The following is a 20,134-nucleotide window of genomic DNA, read 5'->3' as shown; positions in this document are numbered from 1 at the left end:
AACATTAACTTTCATATACAGCAGCAACAAAATGTTTTAATAGAGTCCTTTATCTCAAAAAACCTTTTATTGAACTCTAAATGACAATAAAATGATTAAATTTATAAAAGAAGAAATCCAGACTGGAGGAAAAGTGTTTAAACACGTGACTTCTTTCCTCTTTGAAAACCTCACTACATGTCATGTAAGCATCTTCCTGTAGGGGGCGGTGTGACGTCACTCCCGAGACTCCTGATCTTCACTGTTTCCAGGTCCTGAGGTTGCAGATGTGAACCAGGATAAAATGTTCAGGACAGAAAGTTACATCAACAGTAGAAGCACTAAAAAGATGAAGTAAAACTTAAATATAGTAAATGATGAAATGTGAAGTGTTATGAAGTGAAGCTCAGCAGTCTGCAGCTTGTGATAAAGCAGCGTTTGCTGAACCCAGCAGTCACTTCCACTTTACCACAGGCTGATATGTTCCCCTGAACTGAACCCTGGAGAGTGGAGGTCACATGTTTCTGCTGGAGCTTCTCTTTCTCCACAGTCTGCAGTCAGAGTCTCTGGATCTCAAAGCTTCCAATCAGTTTTTCAACTTTTAAATCAACGTGATTCAGAAAAACATCCACGTATTAATATGATTTTTATCATTTTAGCTGAAACAAATCTTCTAAACATCAGTGTAGACACCAGTGTGATCCTGGTCTGGGGAAGTTCTAGAAACCTGGGAACACAGGAGTGACGACCCGAGCTGACTTTACATCCCCAGAGGTCCAGATGAGCTTCTGTCTCCATCATGATTCATTTTTATTGCTGCTTCTGTTCACCTGCACATTGAAACTCAAAGTTTACTTGACCCTTGCTCTCAGGCTTCACGGCCCATTAAAAGTCAAACATTTACTACATCTAGTGTCACAACGTGCTCTCAGTTGTCAACACGCTGACGGTAAAGTGAGCCATCTTGGGAGGTTTCCTGAGCGTTCCCAGACCTCCACCCTGCAGAGTGAAGCTGAACCTCTGCACCGCCCTCTGGTACCGTCCAGCAGCATCTTCCAAGCAGAACATGTTCCTGCAGTGGCTCCTGCACCCAAGACGGCTCCATTTAACTGAGATTACACTGTTCACTGTTCTAATACACCTATTTCATCTTTATTTACCAGGAAAAGAGGATTGTGGAGATTTAAAGCCTCTTTTCTGAGTCTGGCCAGAACAAGAGCAGTAAAGACACATTTAAATCCAGAAATATGATCTGTTGTGAACATGAACTCTGTACTTTGGGATGTTTCAGGACGAAAACTGCATCCGTTTTACTTAAATATTAGATTAATGTTTTCTCCCTCAGATCTGTGTCAAATCCTGGAATGAAGACTGAAGAAAACACTTTGTTAGAACATCAGAAGTTTTATTTCTTACTAAATATTCAGATTGTTAAACACAAAACATCCTCAACAGATTTAGACATCAACAACATGTGATCTGCAGATCTAGTCTGGTCCTGCAGCTGCAGCTATGACTACCGGCCCCAACACACTAGTTTACACCAACTAGAGGCTTCACTGAACTGTTTGCTGCGTTGCTGCTGGTCACTAACATTTCTGAAATCATTTACTTTGTGCTCGAGTCTGAAAAAATGTTTTTATCTTTAGAAAACAAGAACATTTGGTTTGCTAATGAATGAGGAAACGAGTGTGAATGCAGACATGATATCAGAGATGAAGAAGGTCTGGTGGGTCGTCTGTTGGAGTCCATGAAGAAGAAAAGTGAAATGCAACATAGAAACACATCAAAATGAATAGTTAACAACAATTACAACACAGGCTTATTTCTATGTTTTTATACTGAAATAGAACATGTTAATATTATTAATATTTCCGAGGTGAAAATACAAAAGAACGACTTTCACATCCAAAGATGAAATAACAACAAAACATCAACTTATAAAACAAAAACATCCCTCCATCCATCAGAGTTTGAGACGTTCGTCTCTGAGAAGAAAAGAAAATCAATAAAGACATGAAGAGTAAATACGTCTATTTGAGTTTACAGAACTCAGCTGAGTCTTCAGTGTTACCAACCCAAACTCCAGCGTGTAGCGGCTGAGTGAAGGAGGTCTGGACTCTGTGGAGGAGGGTCATGGTTCCAGAGACGCTGTAGAAGGACAGAACTCCTGCTCTGTGATCCAGGTAAACTCCTATTCTGGAGGTCTGAGGACCTGAGATGGAGGTTTGGATTTTGTTGTACCAAAATCCATAACTGTCTGAGGAACAATCTAGTGACCAAGATTTGTCATTATTTCCAAATAAACCTTCATCCCCTGATCTGCTGATATTCTTGTATGAAACTGCTACATCAACTCCACCTGCTTTCTTCTCCACCTCCCAGTAATGACGTCCAGTCAGACTCTCTCTACTCAGGACCTGAAAACATGTAGTGAATCTGTCTGGATGTCTAGAATAAGACTGAGGTTGGTCCATTAAAGTCACCTTTCTGTTCTCCTCTGACAGTAACAGCCGTTTGTTTACTGTGTTTGGATCCAGAGTGATTTCACATGAATACTTCAAGAATCCAGCTCTGCTCTTTGGTTCTGATTGTGAATCTGACAGTAAAACATCCACATCAGTGATGGCCAGTGAGACGTTTGTCCACGTGTCTCTCAGGATGTCCTGTAGTCGACCTCTGACCTCTGACACGGCTGCTGTCACATCCTGGAAGTATCTGAGAGGACGGATGCTGATGCTGGAGGAGTGTGTGGACTCACTGAGTGGTGACAGTGAGGGGCAGCTGTGGAGAAACTGGTTGTGGTCCTCGATGTCTCTGAGCTGCTTCATCTCAGCGTCTCTCCTCTTCAGGTCACTGATCTCCTGCTGCAGCTTCTCCTCCAGCTCTCTGACTCTCCTCACTTCAGTTTCCTGCTGGGATCTGATCTGCTGCTTCACATCAGAGCTTCTCTTCTGGAGGAGAGAGATCAGCTCAGTGAAGATCTCCTCACTGTCCTCCACTGTTTTATCAGCAGACTGATTGATGGCCTCCCCCTCCTGCTGAAGCAGCTTCACATCTTTCTCTCTGTCCTGGATCTGCTGCTGGATTTGTTGTCGACTCACCTCCATCTCTCTCTGCCTCTCAGTCCTTTCTGCTGCAGCTGAGACCGTGTCGTGGCCTTTATGTTCATCCACAGAGCAGAGATAACAGATACACTTCTGATCAGTACGACAGAACATCTTCATCACCTCGTCATGACGGGGGCAGATGTTGTCCTGCAGGTTCTTGGAGGGATCCACCAGCTTGTGTTTCTTGAATGAAGATGAATCATGATGAGGTTGAAGGTGTTTCTGGCAGTAAGAGACCAGACAGACCAAACAGGACTTGACAGCTTTCAGTTTTCTCCCAGAGCAGACATCACAGGCCACATCTTCAGGTCCAGCATAGCAGTGATCAGCAGGAGCAGCTCGGAGTCCCGTCTTCTTCAGCTGCTCCACTAAAGCTGCGAACATGGTGTTTTTCACCAGCTCAGGCTTCTCTGTGAAAATCCGTCTACACTGAGGACAGCTGGGGAGTTTCTTCTCTCCTTCATCCCAGAAGTTGTTAATACAGTTCATACAGTAACTGTGTCCACAGGGAATAGTCACCGGATCCTTTAAAATCTCCAAACAGATGGAACAAGAAAAGTTTTCCTGGTCCAGCTCAACTCCTTTCTGCGCCATTTCTCCTCTCGATAACTGAGACTGAGACAGTTTCACTTCCTCAAACATGAAACTAGTCTGAGAACCAGGAAACACGAGGTCAGACTGAATCTGCTGCGTTTGAGAGTTGGAAGAAGAGGGAGGTTCGCCAGCATCAGATTACAGGAAGAGGACCAACTCTGGATTTAACCCTTTTATATCAGTCTTCAGTTTAGAAGTAAATAACTTTTTACCTCAACTCGTATTCAGAAATAATAATAAGGTAATTAATAATTTAGGTTTCATTTCAGACAGATGAATTATTTTATAGTTTATAGTTCTTATACATTTCACATGAACAGACTTAATGTAGCATTTAAAGGTGTAACCAGATGGACTCTGGGATTTTCATAAAAGTCCACATTTACATTTTAACATTCACATGACTGTCATTTGTTCAGACTGAAACATGCAGGACTTTAATGCATCACAGTGTTGTGCAACAAAGGGAGTGCTGGTTCAGTTAGTAGAGAGTTATTAATAATTAATAATGAAAATGAATTATCTAAATTAATCAATCAAAACAGGGAACGAAACCTGACTCATCATTAAATAATAACTGAACATCAAAATCAGTGGAGGAAAAGTGTTTAAACACACACGACTTCTTTCCTCTTTAAAAACTTCACTACATGTCATGTAACCATCTTCCTGTAGGGGGCGGTGTGACGTCACTCCCGAGACTCCTGATCTTCACTGTTTCCAGGTCCTGAGGTTGCAGACGTGAACCAGGATAAAATGTTCAGGACAGAAAGTTACATCAACAGCAGAAGCACTTAAAAAATGAAGTAAAACATAAATATAGTAAATGATGAAATGTGAAGTGTTATGAAGTGAAGCTCAGCAGTCTGCAGCTTGTGATAAACCAGCGTTTGCTGAACCCAGCAGTCACTTCCACTTTACCACAGGCTGATATGTTCCCCTGAACTGAACCCTGGAGAGTGGAGGTCACATGTTTCTGCTGGAGCTTCTCTCTCTCCACAGTCTGCAGTCAGAGTCTCCGGATCTCAAAGCTTCCAATCATTTTTTCAACTTTTAAATCAACCTGATTCAGAAAAACATCCACGTATTAATATGATCATTTTAGCTGAAACAAGTCTTCTAAACATCAGTGTAGACACCAGTGTGATCCTGGTCTGGGGAAGTTCTAGAAACCTGGGAACACAGGAGTGACGACCCGAGCTGACTTTACATCCCCAGAGGTCCAGATGAGCTTCTGTCTCCATCATGATTCATTTTTATTGCTGCTTCTGTTCACCTGCACATTGGAACTCAAAGTTTACTTGACCCTTGCTCTCAGGCTTCATGGCCCATTAAAAGTCAAACATTTACTACATCTAGTGTCACAACGTGCACTCAGTTCTCAACACGCTGACGGTAAAGTGACTCATCTTGGGAGGTTTCCTGAGCGTTCCCAGACCTCCACCCTGCAGAGTGAAGCTGAACCGCTGCACCGCCCTCTGGTACCGTCCAGCAGCATCTTCCAAGCAGAACATGTTCCTGCAGCGGCTCCTGCACCCAAGACGGGTCCATTTAACTGAGATTCAACTGTTCACTGTTCTAATCCACTTATTTCATCTTTATTTACCAGGAAAAGAGGATTGTGGAGATTTAAAGCCTCTTTTCTGAGTCTGACCAGAACAAGAGCAGTAAAGACACATTTAAATCCAGAAATATGATCTGTTGTGAGCATGAACTCTGTACTTTGTGATGTTTCAGGATGCAAACTGCATCCGTTTTACTTAAATATTAGATTCATGTTTTCTCTCTCAGATCTGTGTCAAATCCTGGAATGAAGACTGAAGAAAACACTTTGTTAGAACATCAGAAGTTTTATTTCTTACTAAATATTCAGATTGTTAAACACAAAACATCCTCAACAGATTTAGACATCAACAACATGTGATCTGCAGATCTAGTCTGGTCCTGCAGCTGCAGCGATGACTACCGGCCCCAACACACTAGTTTACACCAACTACAGGCTTTACTGAACTGTTTGCTGCGTTGCTGCTGGTCACTAACATTTCTGAAATCATTTACTTTGTGCTCGAGTCTGAAAAAATGTTTTTATCTTTAGAAAACAAGAACATTTGGTTTGCTAATGAATGAGGAAACGAGTGTGAATGCAGAGATGATATCAGAGATAAAGAAGGTCTGGTGGGTCGTCTGTTGGAGTTGAAGAAGAAAAGTGAAACGCAACATAGAAACACATCGAAATTAATAGTTAACAACAATTACAACACAGGCTTATTTCTATGTTTTTATACTGAAATAGAACATGTTAATATTATTAATATTTCCGAGGTGAAAATACAAAAGAACGACTTTCACATCCAAAGATGAAATAACAACAAAACATCAACTTATAGAACAAAAACATCCCTCCATCCATCAGAGTTTGAGACGTTCGTCTCTGAGAAGAAAAGAAAATCAATAAAGACATGAAGAGTAAATACATCTATTTGAGTTTACAGAACTCAGCTGAGGCTCCATTATTGTAGTAAAGCCAAACTCCAGCGTGTAGCGGCTGAGTGAAGGAGGTCTGGACTCTGTGGAGGAGGGTCATGGTTCCAGAGACGCTGTAGAAGGACAGAACTCCTGCTCTGTGATCCAGGTAAACTCCGATTCTGGAGGTCTGAGGACCTGAGATGGAGGTGTCGATGCTGTTGTAGCAAAATTCATAACTGTCTGAGGAACAACGTAGTGACCAAGATTTGTCATTATCTCCAAATAAACTTTCATCCCCTGATCTGCTGATATTCTCGTATGAAACTGCTACATAAACTCCACCTGCTATCTTCTCCACCTCCCAGTAATGACGTCCAGTCAGACTCTCTCTACTCAGGACCTGAGACCAATTAGTGAATCTGTCTGGATGTCTAGAATAAGACTGATATTTGTCCATTAAAGTCACCTTTCTGTTCTCCTCTGACAGTAACAGCCGTCTGTTTACTGTGTTTGGATCCAGAGTGATTTTACATGAATATTTCAAGAATCCAGCTCTGCTCTTTGGTTCTGATTGTGAATCTGACAGTAAAACATCCACCTCAGTGATGGTCAGTGAGACGTTTGTCCACGTGTCTATCAGGATGTCCTGTAGTCGACCTCTGACCTCTGACACAGCTGCTGTCACATCCTCAAAGTACCTGAGAGGACGGATGCTGATGCTGGAGGAGTGTGTGGACTGACTGAGTGGTGACAGTGAGGGGCAGCTGTGGAGAAACTGGTTGTGATCCTCGATGACTCTGAGCTGCTTCATCTCAGCGTCTCTCCTCTTCAGGTCACTGATCTCCTGCTGCAGCTTCTCCTCCAGCTCTCTGACTCTCCTCACTTCAGTTTCCTGCTGGGATCTGATCTGCTGCTTCACATCAGAGCTTCTTTTCTGGAGGAGGGAGATCAGCTCAGTGAAGATCTCCTCACTGTCCTCCACTGTTTTATCAGCAGACTGATTGACGGCCTCCACCTCCTGCTGAAGCAGCTTCACATCTTTCTCTCTGTCCTGGATTCTCTGCTGGATTTGTTGTCGACTCCCCTCCATCTCTCTCTGCCTCTCAGTCCTTTCTGCTGCAGCTGTGACTGTGTCGTGGCCTTTATGTTCATCCACAGAGCAGAGATAACAGATACACTTCTGATCAGTACGACAGAACATCTTCATCACCTCGTCATGACGGGGGCAGATGTTGTCCTGCAGGTTCTTGGAGGGATCCACCAGCTTGTGTTTCTTGAATGAAGATGAATCACGATGAGGTTGAAGGTGTTTCTGGCAGTAAGAGACCAGACAGACCAAACAGGACTTGACAGCTTTCAGTTTTCTCCCAGAGCAGACATCACAGGCCACATCTTCAGGTCCAGCATAGCAGTGATCAGCAGGAGCAGCTTGGAGACCCGTCTTCTTCAGCTGCTCCACTAAAGCTGCTAACATGGTGTTTTTCACCAGCTCAGGCTTCTCTGTGAAAATCCGTCTACACTGAGGACAGCTGGGGAGTTTCTTCTCTCCTTCATCCCAGAAGTTGTTAATACAGTTCATACAGTAACTGTGTCCACAGGGAATAGTCACCGGATCCTTTAAAACTTCCAAACAGATCGAACAAGAAAAGTTTTCCTGGTCCAGCTGATCTCCTTTCTGCGCCATTTCTCCTCTCGGTAACTGGGACTGAGACACATGAAACTAGTCTGAGAACCAGGAAACACGAGGTCAGACTGAATCTGCTGCGTTTGAGAGCAGGGAGAAGAGGGAGGTTAACCTGCATCAGATTACAGGAAGAGGACGAACTCTGGATTTAACCCTTTTATATCAGTCTTCAGTTTAGAAGTAAACAACTTTTTACCTCAACTCGTATTCAGAAATAATAATAATAATAATACATGTAATTTAGGTTTCATTTCAGACAGATGAATTATTTTATAGTTTATAATTCTTATACATTTCACATGAACAGACTTAATGTAGCATTTAAAGGTGTAACCAGATGGACTCTGGGATTTTCATAAAAGTCCACATTTACATTTTAACATTCACATGACTGTCATTTGTTCAGACTGAAACATGCAGGACTTTAATGCATCACAGTGTTGTGCAACAAAGGGAGTGCTGGTTCAGTTAGTAGAGAGTTATTAATAATTAATAATGAAAATGAATTATCTAAATTAATCAATCAAAACAGGGAACAAAACCTGACTCATCATTAAATAATAACTGAACATCAAAATCAGTGGAGGAAAAGTGTTTAAACACACACGACTTCTTTCCTCTTTAAAAACCTCACTACATGTCATGTAAGCATCTTCCTGTAGGGGGCGGTGTGACGTCACTCCCGAGACTCCTGATCTTCACTGTTTCCAGGTCCTGAGGTTGCAGACGTGAACCAGGATAAAATGTTCAGGACAGAAAGTTACATCAACAGCAGAAGCACTTAAAAAATGAAGTAAAACATAAATATAGTAAACGATGAAATGTGAAGTGTTATGAAGTGAAGCTCAGCAGTCTCCAGCTTGTGATAAACCAGCGTTTGCTGAACCCAGCAGTCACTTCCACTTTACCACAGGCTGATATGTTCCCCTGAACTTAACCCTGGAGAGTGGAGGTCACATGTTTCTGCTGGAGCTTCTCTTTCTCCACAGTCTGCAGTCAGAGTCTCTGGGATCTCAAAGCTTCCAATCAGTTTTTCTACTTTTAAATCAACCTGATTCAGAAAAACATCCACGTATTAATATGATTTTTATCATTTTAGCTGAAACAAGTCTTCTAAACATCAGTGTGGACACCAGTGTGATCCTGGTCTGGGGAAGTTCTAGAAACCTGGGAACACAGGAGTGACGACCCGAGCTGACTTTACATCCCCAGAGGTCCAGATGAGCTTCTGTCTCCATCATGATTCATTTTTATTGCTGCTTCTGTTCACCTGCACATTGGAACTCAACGTTTACTTGACCCTTGCTCTCAGGCAGCACGGCCCATTAAAAGTCAAACATTTACTACATCTAGTGTCACAACGTGCACTCAGTTCTCAACACGCTGACGGTAAAGTGACTCATCTTGGGAGGTTTCCTGAGCGTTCCCAGACCTCCACCCTGCAGAGTGAAGCTGAACCGCTGCACCGCCCTCTGGTACCGTCCAGCAGCATCTTCCAAGCAGAACATGTTCCTGCAGCGGCTCCTGCTCCCAAGACGGCTCCATTTAACTGAGATTCAACTGTTCACTGTTCTAATTCACTTATTTCATCTTTATTTACCAGGAAAAGAGGATTGTGGAGATTTAAAGCCTATTTTCTGAGTCTGGCCAGTACAAGAGCAGTAAAGACACATTTAAATCCAGAAATATGATCTGTTGTGAACATGAACTCTGTACTTTGTGATGTTTCAGGATGAAAACTGCATCCGTTTTACTTAAATATTAGATTCATGTTTTCTCTCTCAGATCTGAGTCAAATCCTGGAATGAAGACTGAAGAAAACACTTTGTTAGAACATCAGAAGTTTTATTTCTTACTAAATATCCAGATTGTTAAACACGAAACATCCTCAACAGATTTAGACATCAACAACATGTGATCTGCAGATCTAGTCTGGTCCTGCAGCTGCAGCGATGACTACCGGCCCCAACACACTAGTTTACACCAACTAGAGGCTTTACTGAACTGTTTGCTGCATTGCTGCTGTCACTAACATTTCTGAAATCATTTACTTTGTGCTCGAGTCTGAAAAAATGTTTTTATCTTTAGAAAACAAGAACATTTGGTTTGCTAATGAATGAGGAAACGAGTGTGAATGCAGACATGATATCAGAGATAAAGAAGGTCTGGTGGGTCGTCTGTTGGAGTCCATGAAGAAGAAAAGTGAAATGCAACATAGAAATACATTAAAATTAATAGTTAACAACAATTACAACACAGGCTTATTTCTATGTTTTTATACTGAAATAGAACATGTTAATATTATTAATATTTCCGAGGTGAAAATACAAAAGAACGACTTTCACATCCAAAGATGAAATAACAACACAACATCAACTTATAGAACAAAAACATCCCTCCATCCATCACAGTTTGAGACGTTCGTCTCTGAGAAGAAAAGAAAATCAATAAAGACATGAAGAGTAAATACATCTATTTGAGTTTACAGAACTCAGCTGAGTCTCCATTATTGTAGTAAAGACAAACTCCAGCGTGTAGCGGCTGAGTGAAGGAGGTCTGGACTCTGTGGAGGAGGGTCATGGTTTCAGAGACGCTGTAGAAGGACAGAACTCCTGCTCTGTGATCCAGGTAAACTCCTATTCTGGAGGTCTGAGGACCTGACATGGAGGTTTGGATGTTGTTGTACAAAAATACATATCTGTCTGAGGAACAATATAGTGACCAAGATTTGTCATTATCTCCAAATAAACTTTCATTCCCTGATCTGCTGATATTCTTGTATGAAACTGCTACACGAACTCCACCTGCTTTCTTCTCCACCTCCCAGTAATGACGTCCAGTCAGACTCTCTCTACTCAGGACCTGAAACCATGAAGTGAATCTGTCTGGATGACTAGAATAAGACTGAGGTTTCTCCATTAAAGTCACCTTTCTGTTCTCCTCTGACAGTAACAGCCGTTTGTGTACTGTGTTTGGATCCAGAGTGATTTCACATAAATATTTCAAGAATCCATCTCTGCTCTTTGGTTCTGATTGTGAATCTGACAGTAAAACATCCACCTCAGTGATGGCCAGTGAGACGTTTGTCCACGTGTCTCTCAGGATGTCCTGTAGTCGACCTCTGACCTCTGACACAGCTGTTGTCACATCCTGGAAGTATCTGAGAGGACGGATGCTGATGCTGGAGGAGTGTGTGGACTCACTGAGTGGTGACAGTGAGGGGCAGCTGTGGAGAAACTGGTTGTGGTCCTCGATGACTCTGAGCTGCTTCATCTCAGCGTCTCTCCTCTTCAGGTCAGTGATCTCCTGCTGCAGCTTCTCCTCCAGCTCTCTGACTCTCCTCACTTCAGTTTCCTGCTGGGATCTGATCTGCTGCTTCACCTCAGAGCTTCTCTTCTGGAGGAGGGAGATCAGCTCAGTGAAGATCTCCTCACTGTCCTCCACTGTTTTATCAGCAGACTGATTGATGGCCTCCACCTCCTGCTGAAGCAGCTTCACATCTTTCTCTCTGTCCAGGATCTCCTGCTGGATTTGTTGTCGACTCACCTCCATCTCTCTCTGTCTCTCCGTCCTTTCTGCTGCAGCTGAGACTGTGTCGTGGCCTTTATGTTCATCCACAGAGCAGAGATAACAGATACACTTCTGATCAGTACGACAGAACATCTTCATCACCTCGTCATGACGGGGGCAGATGTTGTCCTGCAGGTTCTTGGAGGGATCCACCAGCTTGTGTTTCTTGAATGAAGATGAATCATGATGAGGTTGAAGGTGTTTCTGGCAGTAAGAGACCAGACAGACCAAACAGGACTTGACAGCTTTCAGTTTTCTCCCAGAGCAGACATCACAGGCCACATCTTCAGGTCCAGCATAGCAGTGATCAGCAGGAGCAGCTTGGAGTCCCGTCTTCTTCAGCTGCTCCACCAAAGCTGCTAACATGGAGTTTTTCACCAGCTCAGGCTTCTCTGTGAAAATCCGTCTACACTGAGGACAGCTGGGGAGTTTCTTCTCTCCTTCATCCCAGAAGTTGTTAATACAGTTCATACAGTAACTGTGTCCACAGGGAATAGTCACCGGATCCTTTAAAATCTCCAAACAGATCGAACAACAAAAGTTTTCCTGGTCCAGCTCAACTCCTTTCTGCGCCATTTCTCCTCTCGATAACTGAGACTGAGACAGTTTCACTTCCTCAAACATGAAACTTGCCTTAGAACCAGGAAACACGAGGTAAAACTGAATCTGCTGGTTTGAGAGCAGGAAGAAGAGGGAGGTTCACCAGCATCAGATTACAGGAAGAGGACGAACTCTGGATTTAACCCTTTTATATCAGACTTCAGTTTAGAAGTAAACAACTTTTTACCTCAACTCGTATTCAGAAATAATAATAATAATAATAATAAATGTAATTTAGGTTTCATTTCAGACAGATGAATTATTTTATAGTTTATAATTCTTATACATTTCACATGAACAGACTTAATGTAGCATTTAAAGGAGCTGTATGTAAGAGCAATAATAAAACGAATCATAAAATGACCCCGATATGTCAACAGACATTTAAAAATCATGTTCATTTCAAATACTTATGTCACTGACAACAGCACTCAAGCCAGGATATTCCAGTTTAAAAAGAGGAGTTGCAGCCCTCAACTGATGTTTATGTTGTCATCTTTTGTTTTAGCCTGAAGCTCCACCCTCCACCTATCTCCCAATCACCAAGTCAGTATTGTTTCTGAAGCTCCACCCTCCACCTATCTCCCAATCACCAAGTCAGTATTGTTTCTGAAGCTCCACCCTCCACCTATCTCCCAATCACCAAGTCAGTATGGTTTCTGAAGCTCCACCCTCCACCTATCTCCCAATCACCAAGTCAGTATTGTTTCTGAAGCTCCACCCTCCACCTATCTACCAATCACCAAGTCAGTATTGTTTCTGAAGCTCCACCCTCCACCTATCTCCCAATCACCAAGTCAGTATTGTTTCTGAAGCTCCACCCTCCACCTATCTCCCAATCACCAAGTCAGTATTGTTTCGGCATCCGGGTTGCCAGCTCGGCTCTAATTATCGCAGCCATGGCAGCCTACGTTCCTGCTGCATTCTGCAGCCTACCTGTCAACCTCTGGTCGGGGGGAGGAGGGGGAGGGTACACGCCGCTCAACAATATTTTGAAAGTGACTGCAGTACCAGTTTTGGACATTTCTTACAGACGGCTCCTTTAAAGGTGTAACCAGATGGACTCTGGGATTTTCATAAAAGTCCACATTTACATTTTAACATTCACATGACTGTCATTTGTTCAGACTGAAACATGCACAACTTTAATGCATCACAGTGTTGTGCAACAAAGGGATCGCTGGTTCAGTTAGTAGAGAGTTATTAATAATTAATAATGGAAATGAATTATCTAAATTAATCAATCAAAACAGGGCACCACCTGACTCATCATTAAATAATAACTGAACAGCAAAATCAGTCTCAAAGTAGGGGGGGTGGCGTTACAGAATAACAGTGAAGGAAGAAGTCTGAGCACAGACCTTTGCAACCAGCAGCTGTGACAAATGTGTATGAAATAAACATAAACAACTTCTCTCATTCAAATGAATCAGAATGTATTTGGACAAGTGTTAAAAGATAAGGAAACAATACAGGGATAAATTCTGATGCTAAACAACACAAAAACAACAACTAACTAAACATTAAACACAAAGTTTAGATTATATACGTGTGTCAGTTTGTGTGTGTGTGTGTGTGTGTGTGTGTGTGTGTGTGTGTGTGTGTGTGTGTTGTGTGTGTGTGTGTGTGTGTGTGTGTGTGTGTGTGTGTGTGTGTGTGTGTGTGTGTGTGTGTGTGTGTGTGTGTGTGTGTGTGTGGGCAAGGTGGCCTGGTTACATGACTGACTCCTGGCCTGAAAAAGTTTCCCAGTCCGGCCCTGCTGGGATGTTTACCTCACCTGCATTGCTTCTTACCTCCTCCTCCTCTTCCTCCTCAGTTTGACTGATATCCTGAGAACTGTTGTTTTCTACCCATTGCTGGACTTCATCCGACTGACTGGAATGACTCCATAAGAAGTACTGCTCAATGCGTCCACTCTGTCCTTTCTTTGCTAAACACTTCTTCTTTCCCTGATGTGTTATAAGGCTTTTTATTGATGTTACTTTCTGCAAGCCACATGGACAGACCTGAAGTATCGTATCCTCTATGGTACTACCTTTAACCCCTGCAGCTTCTCTTACCTTATCCTGAGCACTGTTCTATCTAATTCTAGCCGTGGAGGATAAGGCTGTCAAGTCCATTCCAAGATTCATTACCATGTCATTCATCTGCGAGTCATCTTCCACCCCTGCTCTAGCTGACTCTTGTGGCGCTTTTCCACTAGTATCTACTCATCTCAGCTCAACTCAACTCGGCTTGGTTTCTTTTCCACTACAATTCAGCACCTGGAGCAGAAGTAGGAGGTTGGAGCAAACATATTTGATTGTGTGATCTAAACGAAGAAGACAATAACACTAAAGATGTAGAACCTGGAGGAGATGATAGATGTGGGGCAATGACGAATACAGATTTTCAACAGGTCAATTTTAAAATAATAAAAAAAAGAATATCTATTGCAGTAGTTCAAACATTAAGAATGTTGTGTACACATAAATTCATATGCAAATTTTAAATTAAAAAAAAAATAAAGTGATTTCAGAGTTTTTTGTCAAGATGAATAGGCACTAGCCTTAACAAAAAGTCACGTGGTGCAACCATGTTTCATATTAAAATTAATTTCCTTAACATCTTGACATCTTTTCCAGTTTTTCAGTTTTCAGTATGATACAAAAATGTTGTTTTTTTAATTGTTGCCGGCAGACTTGGCGTGCTCACTCAAAAAGACCAAAAGTGTGTCACCGGGTGCCAGTCCAAAAAACAGGGTTAGGGTTAGGGTTTGTGAAGTGGTCTACTTAAACATTTTTCTATTTGTATCAATTTACTATTTTTCTATGATGTACTCATATTTTCTATTTTCTCTATTGTATTTAAATATTTTCATTGCACTTATTCCATGATTGATGTATGGTTTTTATTCTGAGTGGTTTAGAGTCGATCAGAGTCAGCTGGCTTCTGTTAAATGGGAGACACCCACTTAATCATTCATCGCTGAGGACGGCTGTAAGCTGAAACGCGTCCGATTCTCTGCTGCTGTGCAGTGATTTAACCATGCATTAAAAGTTTTGTACTTACAGTGAGTGCTGTCGGATTTAGTTTTTTTAATGGTTGCGCCACATGATATTTCCTAAAATGGACATCATCAGTCAAACTTTGTTTGTATATTATGATGGAAATATAAATACAAATGTGTTGCAATCTTATACAGGACTACAAGACAAATAGGGCATTAATTGATTTTAATACATTTAGAGTGATTTCAAAAAAAGTTTTCAAAACAAGAGTCATGGTCAGACGGTCGCACCACATGACATTTTGATGCTTAAAACAACAATAAAATCCCAAATAAACCTCTTTTTGTAAAATTCAAGTGAGTCCATGGGACAGGTAGGTCATATATATGGAATTTTTTTTATCCATTTAAACCTTTTTTGAATTGAAAAAAAAAATCTGTTTTTCAGAAAATATAGGCGTCATGTCATTGACCCATATGCTGCTGGGTCTGTGGCTTGTGTTCGATATCAAGTTAGAAAATGAGAGTGAGAGAAGCTTCAAGCGGCAACACTTTTTAATTTTATTTAGTTTGTCTCTGTGCTGCTGAAAAGTCCGTTGGGAGCTGCGAGCAGCTATCAAGTGACAGAGCTCCTGGTGGATCTGGTCGTTCCTTATCTCCGTCTAGATCCCTTTTTAATTCTCTCCTCAGCACCAGGTTTATGAACATCTGACCCTCAGAGTTGGATCATGAAACAGACTTTTGCTGCCATTGCTGGTTGAATAAAATGAATAAGAATCCGTCAGAGTCGCTCTTTCACTGATGTCACATCCTGACTCAGACGTCTGACTCCAACCCCCCGACCAATCGTTGGTCTGTAGTGTGATGATGTCAGATACAGCCGACTCAGCAACTTAGAACCTCGGCAGAATAGATACAGAAAAGTATCTACTCGGCACGTTAGACCCCTAGTGGAGAAGTGCAAATCAGAGTAGAGTCAAGTCGGGCTGTGTAGGTAATAGTGGAAAAGCGCCATTAGAGATAAACCAAATCAAATATGCCACTCCCCAAAATAAATGTCCTCTTCCAGGGTTTCCTCCTCAGCTGACCTCATCAGACCCCACTCTATTTTTTTATTTTGGGCTCCAGCTGACATTATTTCTCCTAATCCAAATCCACTATATCTAGCTGCCTTTTCTGATATTCCTTTCACTGTCTTCCTTTGACATTGCCCATATACTCCTAGTTCCTCCAAATCATTTAGTTACTGATCTAGCTATGAAACCTCTACACCCCGCTTCTACTGGATGAACCCTAACTTTCCATCCTCGCTGCTCAGATTCTGGATGAGGAACTAAAAAAAAGCAGCTCAATTTACAAATTAAAAAAAAAATATAAATCTAAAATAATAGATAAATATAGAACACTAATATAAATTATCTTCATATTAAACTGTCTAAATTATGCAACTTTCCTCCTGCAGCTGTCCTCAATCGTGAGTGACCACATCTAATTTGTTCTCTTCTTTGTTCATTTTCTTTGTTTTGTTCGTTCGTTTCATTTTCTTCTTATTAATATCTTTTTGTTTCTGAAGTCTGCTTTTTGTTGAAAAGGATAGGCAAAATAAGCCATGAGGCTTCAGCCTATACCTTTTTGGTCAAAAAAAGGAAATGTGTACATATATATAATATATATATATTTATACCTGTGTGTATACATATACAGTGTGCATATGCAAACATCCTAAAATGTAAATGACCAAAACAAAATAAACTAAACTAAACTAAACTTCTGCCCCTAATTCTGCGTATCTAAACCTTTTCCTTTCATATGCCTCCTCCCCTGAGTCTTCCCATGCAGGGAACTGTCAACTCAATAAAGTAAACAATTCACTGACTTACTGACCATGAGACAAAAGAAAATTTGATGTGCTTAAAGTTGCTAGACCTCAGGGCATCAAACCTTCAACCCACCTCAGTAATCAGTCAGCGTGAATCCTACTTAAAAGGACTCCATGAGCAAGGCTTGTGTCACATCAACACCAGACTGAGAAAAACTCATCTCAAATTCTAGTTAAGAAGTGGTATGCAATGCCAAGAAGCAAATAAATCTGCCTGGATCTCAGTCAGAATTTTCCAGATATGCTCGTCTGAAGGGAGAAGGCATTTTTCAAATGTTTCACCTTGTCACAATAGCTAGACATCAGTTCAAAGTACTAGGAAACAAGTCCTGTTGGAAATAGACCTGGTTATGACTGAAACTACTGGAGTCCCAACACTTTAGAGAAAGAAATAATGACATATGTCAACAGCATCCCTTGATATTTGTAAAAGTGTTGGTGAACTGTGTTCTCTCTTCATGTTTCATGTTTGTGAGGGTTTTTCATACAGCTGATCTTCAAAGTCTTTTTTCAAGAAGAACTGCTCACATGGCAGTGCATCAAAGCCAGACTGAAGTTTGCTGTGAACTACAGAACCACAGGGATTAGTTTTGGAGGCCTGTCCTCTGGTCTGATGAGACCAAACTAAGCTCTTATGGAGAGTGTGGGTGCAGCTTTTGTTGGGTGAAGGAAGGCAAGTTTATTTGTAAAGCACAATTCAACATAAGGTAATTCAAAGTGCTTTACATCAACATTAAAAGCGGCAAGACACAATTAAACAGTTAATAACAAATAAAATGAAATAAAATGATAAGAAAAGAGGTGAAATAATAAACAAAACAAGTTGTTAAAAAGTCAGGGCAGTAGAGTACAGCACACTGCAAAAACTCAAAATATTAACAAGAATATTTGTCTAATTTCTTGTTAAAATGTCTCATTTTTAGTAAAAAAAAACTCATTACACTTAAAACAAGAGTCATCACTGGTAAGAACAACAATTTTCACCTGTTTCAAGTAGATTTTTCACTTGAAATAAGTAGAAAAATCTGCCAGTGGAACAAGATTTTTTTGCTTGTAATAAGAAGATAAATCTTGTCCCACTGGCAGATTTTTCTACTTATTTCAAGTGAAAATTTACTTGAAACAGGTGAAAATTGTCAAATAAGTTATTTTTCTGGTGTTATTTTTCTGGTGATGACTCTAAATGTTGAAATAGCAGTAAAAACACATTCATTAATGAAATGACATAAGGGATGGAAAGGAGGGATGGCAGTTTTACAGGGGGGATGATTTGGACCGTTTTTATTTCAGGGGGGGGATGCCACCCCCCCTCATCCCCCCTCATCCCCCCTCATCCCCCCTCATCCCCCCTCATCTCCAGTACTGGTTGCAAGGCACAACAGCGGCGCTGCAGATTATTAATTGGCAGTAGGCGAATAAATTTGACGAAGACATAAAATGTTTTGTTTGTTTGGGTTTTTTTCTTGTCTTTTACTCTTAATATGTTTTACTGGAAATTTACGTTTCTTCAAAAGCTTTAGGTCATGGACAACGTAATAATTTTATTTTAAAAAAGCTAATTATTTTTTACTCAGCTGTATGCTTATAAAGTTAATTAGAGAATAGAAGGCAGCAGCCTGACTGATTTGACAAAATAAATCTAAAATGACCTAAAAACAGCAGAGTGGGGTCTGATGATGGGCCGATTACAAATACAAAAGTTCAAATAGATCAAAACAAATGCCACAAATCATAATATGCTCCATCTCTGACAATAAGATGAATTAGTTTTTACTGGAAAAGAATACAGGTAAAATTAATCAGTCTGTGTGTACAGTACTATCAGTACTGGAGTTGAGGGGGGATGAGGGGGGATGAGGGGGGATGGCATCCTCCCTGAAATAAAAACGGTCAAAATCATCCCTCCTGTAAAACTGTCATCCCCCCGCTCCATCCCTTATGTCATTTCATCAATGAATGTGGTTTTACTGCTATTTCAACATTTAGAGTCACCACCAGAAAAATAACACCTGAAAAATGTGACAATTTTCACCTGTTTCAGGTAAAATTTCACTTGAAATAAGTAGGAAAATCTGCCAGTGGGACTAGATTTATCTTCTTATTACAAGCAAAACAATCTTGTTTGGCAGATTTTTCTACTTATTTCAAGTGAAAATCTACTTGAAACAGGTGAAAATTGTTGTTTTTTCCAGTGATGAGTCTTGTTTTAAGTGTAATGAGATTTTTTTTTTTACTAAAATGAGACATTTTAACTAGAAATAAGACAAATATTCTTGTTAAGATTTTGAGTTTTTGCAGTGATCCATGTTACTTATCCTGTGAAGGACAGAGTCATATTGATAAGTTCAGAAAACTGTTTTTTATTGTTGTGTTTTGATGTATTTGATGTAAGCCCAGTGGATATTTAAAGCTTACAGAAGGCTGCATTTAACTGCTGCTATGTCATTCCTGCAGTATTTCTGCAGGTGTTTTGGTCAGTGCTATTATTTGTAATATATTATATTATTTGTAATCAGCACAAATTATCTGTCCCCATATGATAAAATCCACCATCCCCGCTGATTTTTTTTTACAACTCGAGTACTGAGTACTATTTTTATTTGAGTTCATGATTCGTGTAGTGACCACAGATTTCCAACAGATGGCGCCATACTACACACAAACGGTCAAGTGAATTCCTTGTCAGCAGCTGCAACTACTGGTTTATACAGATGATATGTGAGAATGAATGAAGTTAATTTATTTTTCAGGGTAGACGTATTTCCTTGACCTTGACAAACATCCTTTGATTCAAAAATTACAGTGAACAAAAATTTGTTCAAGCTTTCTGCCAAAATAATGGACACATTTTAGTGTGCAAGCGCAGCTTTTACACTGTGAGGAGATTTTCTTCCACATGTGAGTGTCCTCTGGCCTGCACCTCTAACCCCAGCTCAGAGAGACATTTATGCCCCCTAATCCAGTATTAATAAAGGATCCGTCATTCGGGACATTACAGGCAAGTGCTGTTAATTGTTGAGTTTATGAACATTTAATAATGCTGCCTCTGATACTTGTGGAACTTATTAACTTTTAATCCCTGACCTTATTCATGATTAATAACTCTGTCTGATCCTGCAGAAACGAGGCAGCTGCTCTGCCTCTGACAGATGGGCAGCTCAACTGCTGCCAACTGCTTTCTATCATTCATTTTCAAGATGAATGACTGCACACACACACACACACATGTGCGCACACACACACCCATCAGTCACTTAGCAAGC

The 20,134-nt window shown here is 40.9% G+C and overlaps 2 protein-coding genes across 2 annotated transcripts; both read right to left on the bottom strand.

Moving 5' to 3' along the window:
* Positions 1–1,401: 1,401 nt before the first annotated feature.
* Positions 1,402–7,833, bottom strand: LOC133462840 (uncharacterized). The gene is made up of 5 exons (XM_061744290.1): positions 7,125–7,833; positions 6,174–6,917; positions 5,742–5,754; positions 5,078–5,213; positions 1,402–3,776 (listed from the first exon to the last, which is right to left on the bottom strand). Exons 1-5 carry the CDS (start codon positions 7,831–7,833, stop codon positions 2,013–2,015), a joined length of 3,366 nt encoding a protein of 1,121 aa, XP_061600274.1. The 3' UTR covers positions 1,402–2,012.
* A 1,852-nt stretch (positions 7,834–9,685) lies between these two features.
* LOC133461924 (tripartite motif-containing protein 16-like) lies at positions 9,686–11,979 on the bottom strand. Its single transcript, XM_061742948.1, has one exon. It carries the CDS (start codon positions 11,977–11,979, stop codon positions 10,306–10,308), a length of 1,674 nt encoding a protein of 557 aa, XP_061598932.1. The 3' UTR covers positions 9,686–10,305.
* Between the last annotated feature and the right edge of the window lie 8,155 nt (positions 11,980–20,134).

This window comes from Cololabis saira, chromosome 16, assembly GCF_033807715.1.
Source record: "Cololabis saira isolate AMF1-May2022 chromosome 16, fColSai1.1, whole genome shotgun sequence".
Classification (NCBI taxonomy): Eukaryota; Metazoa; Chordata; class Actinopteri; order Beloniformes; family Belonidae; genus Cololabis; species Cololabis saira.
This window is presented reverse-complemented; position numbering and strand designations above follow the sequence as displayed.

What these genes read in the sequence shown, in the direction of transcription:
- LOC133462840 (XM_061744290.1), bottom strand. Translation starts at nt 7,833, where the DNA reads ATGGCGCAGAAAGGAGATCAGCTGGACCAGGAAAACTTTTCTTGTTCG. An exon ending in TGCTGATAAAACAGTGGAGG is followed by an intron (nt 6,918 to 7,124) that starts ACAGTGAGGAGA and finishes ACCAGTTTCTCC; the next exon opens with ACAGCTGCCCCTCACTGTCA. An exon ending in CCAAGATGAGTCACTTTACC is followed by an intron (nt 3,777 to 5,077) that starts GTCAGCGTGTTG and finishes TCTCAAACGCAG; the next exon opens with CAGATTCAGTCTGACCTCGT.
- LOC133461924 (XM_061742948.1), bottom strand. Translation starts at nt 11,979, where the DNA reads ATGGCGCAGAAAGGAGTTGAGCTGGACCAGGAAAACTTTTGTTGTTCG.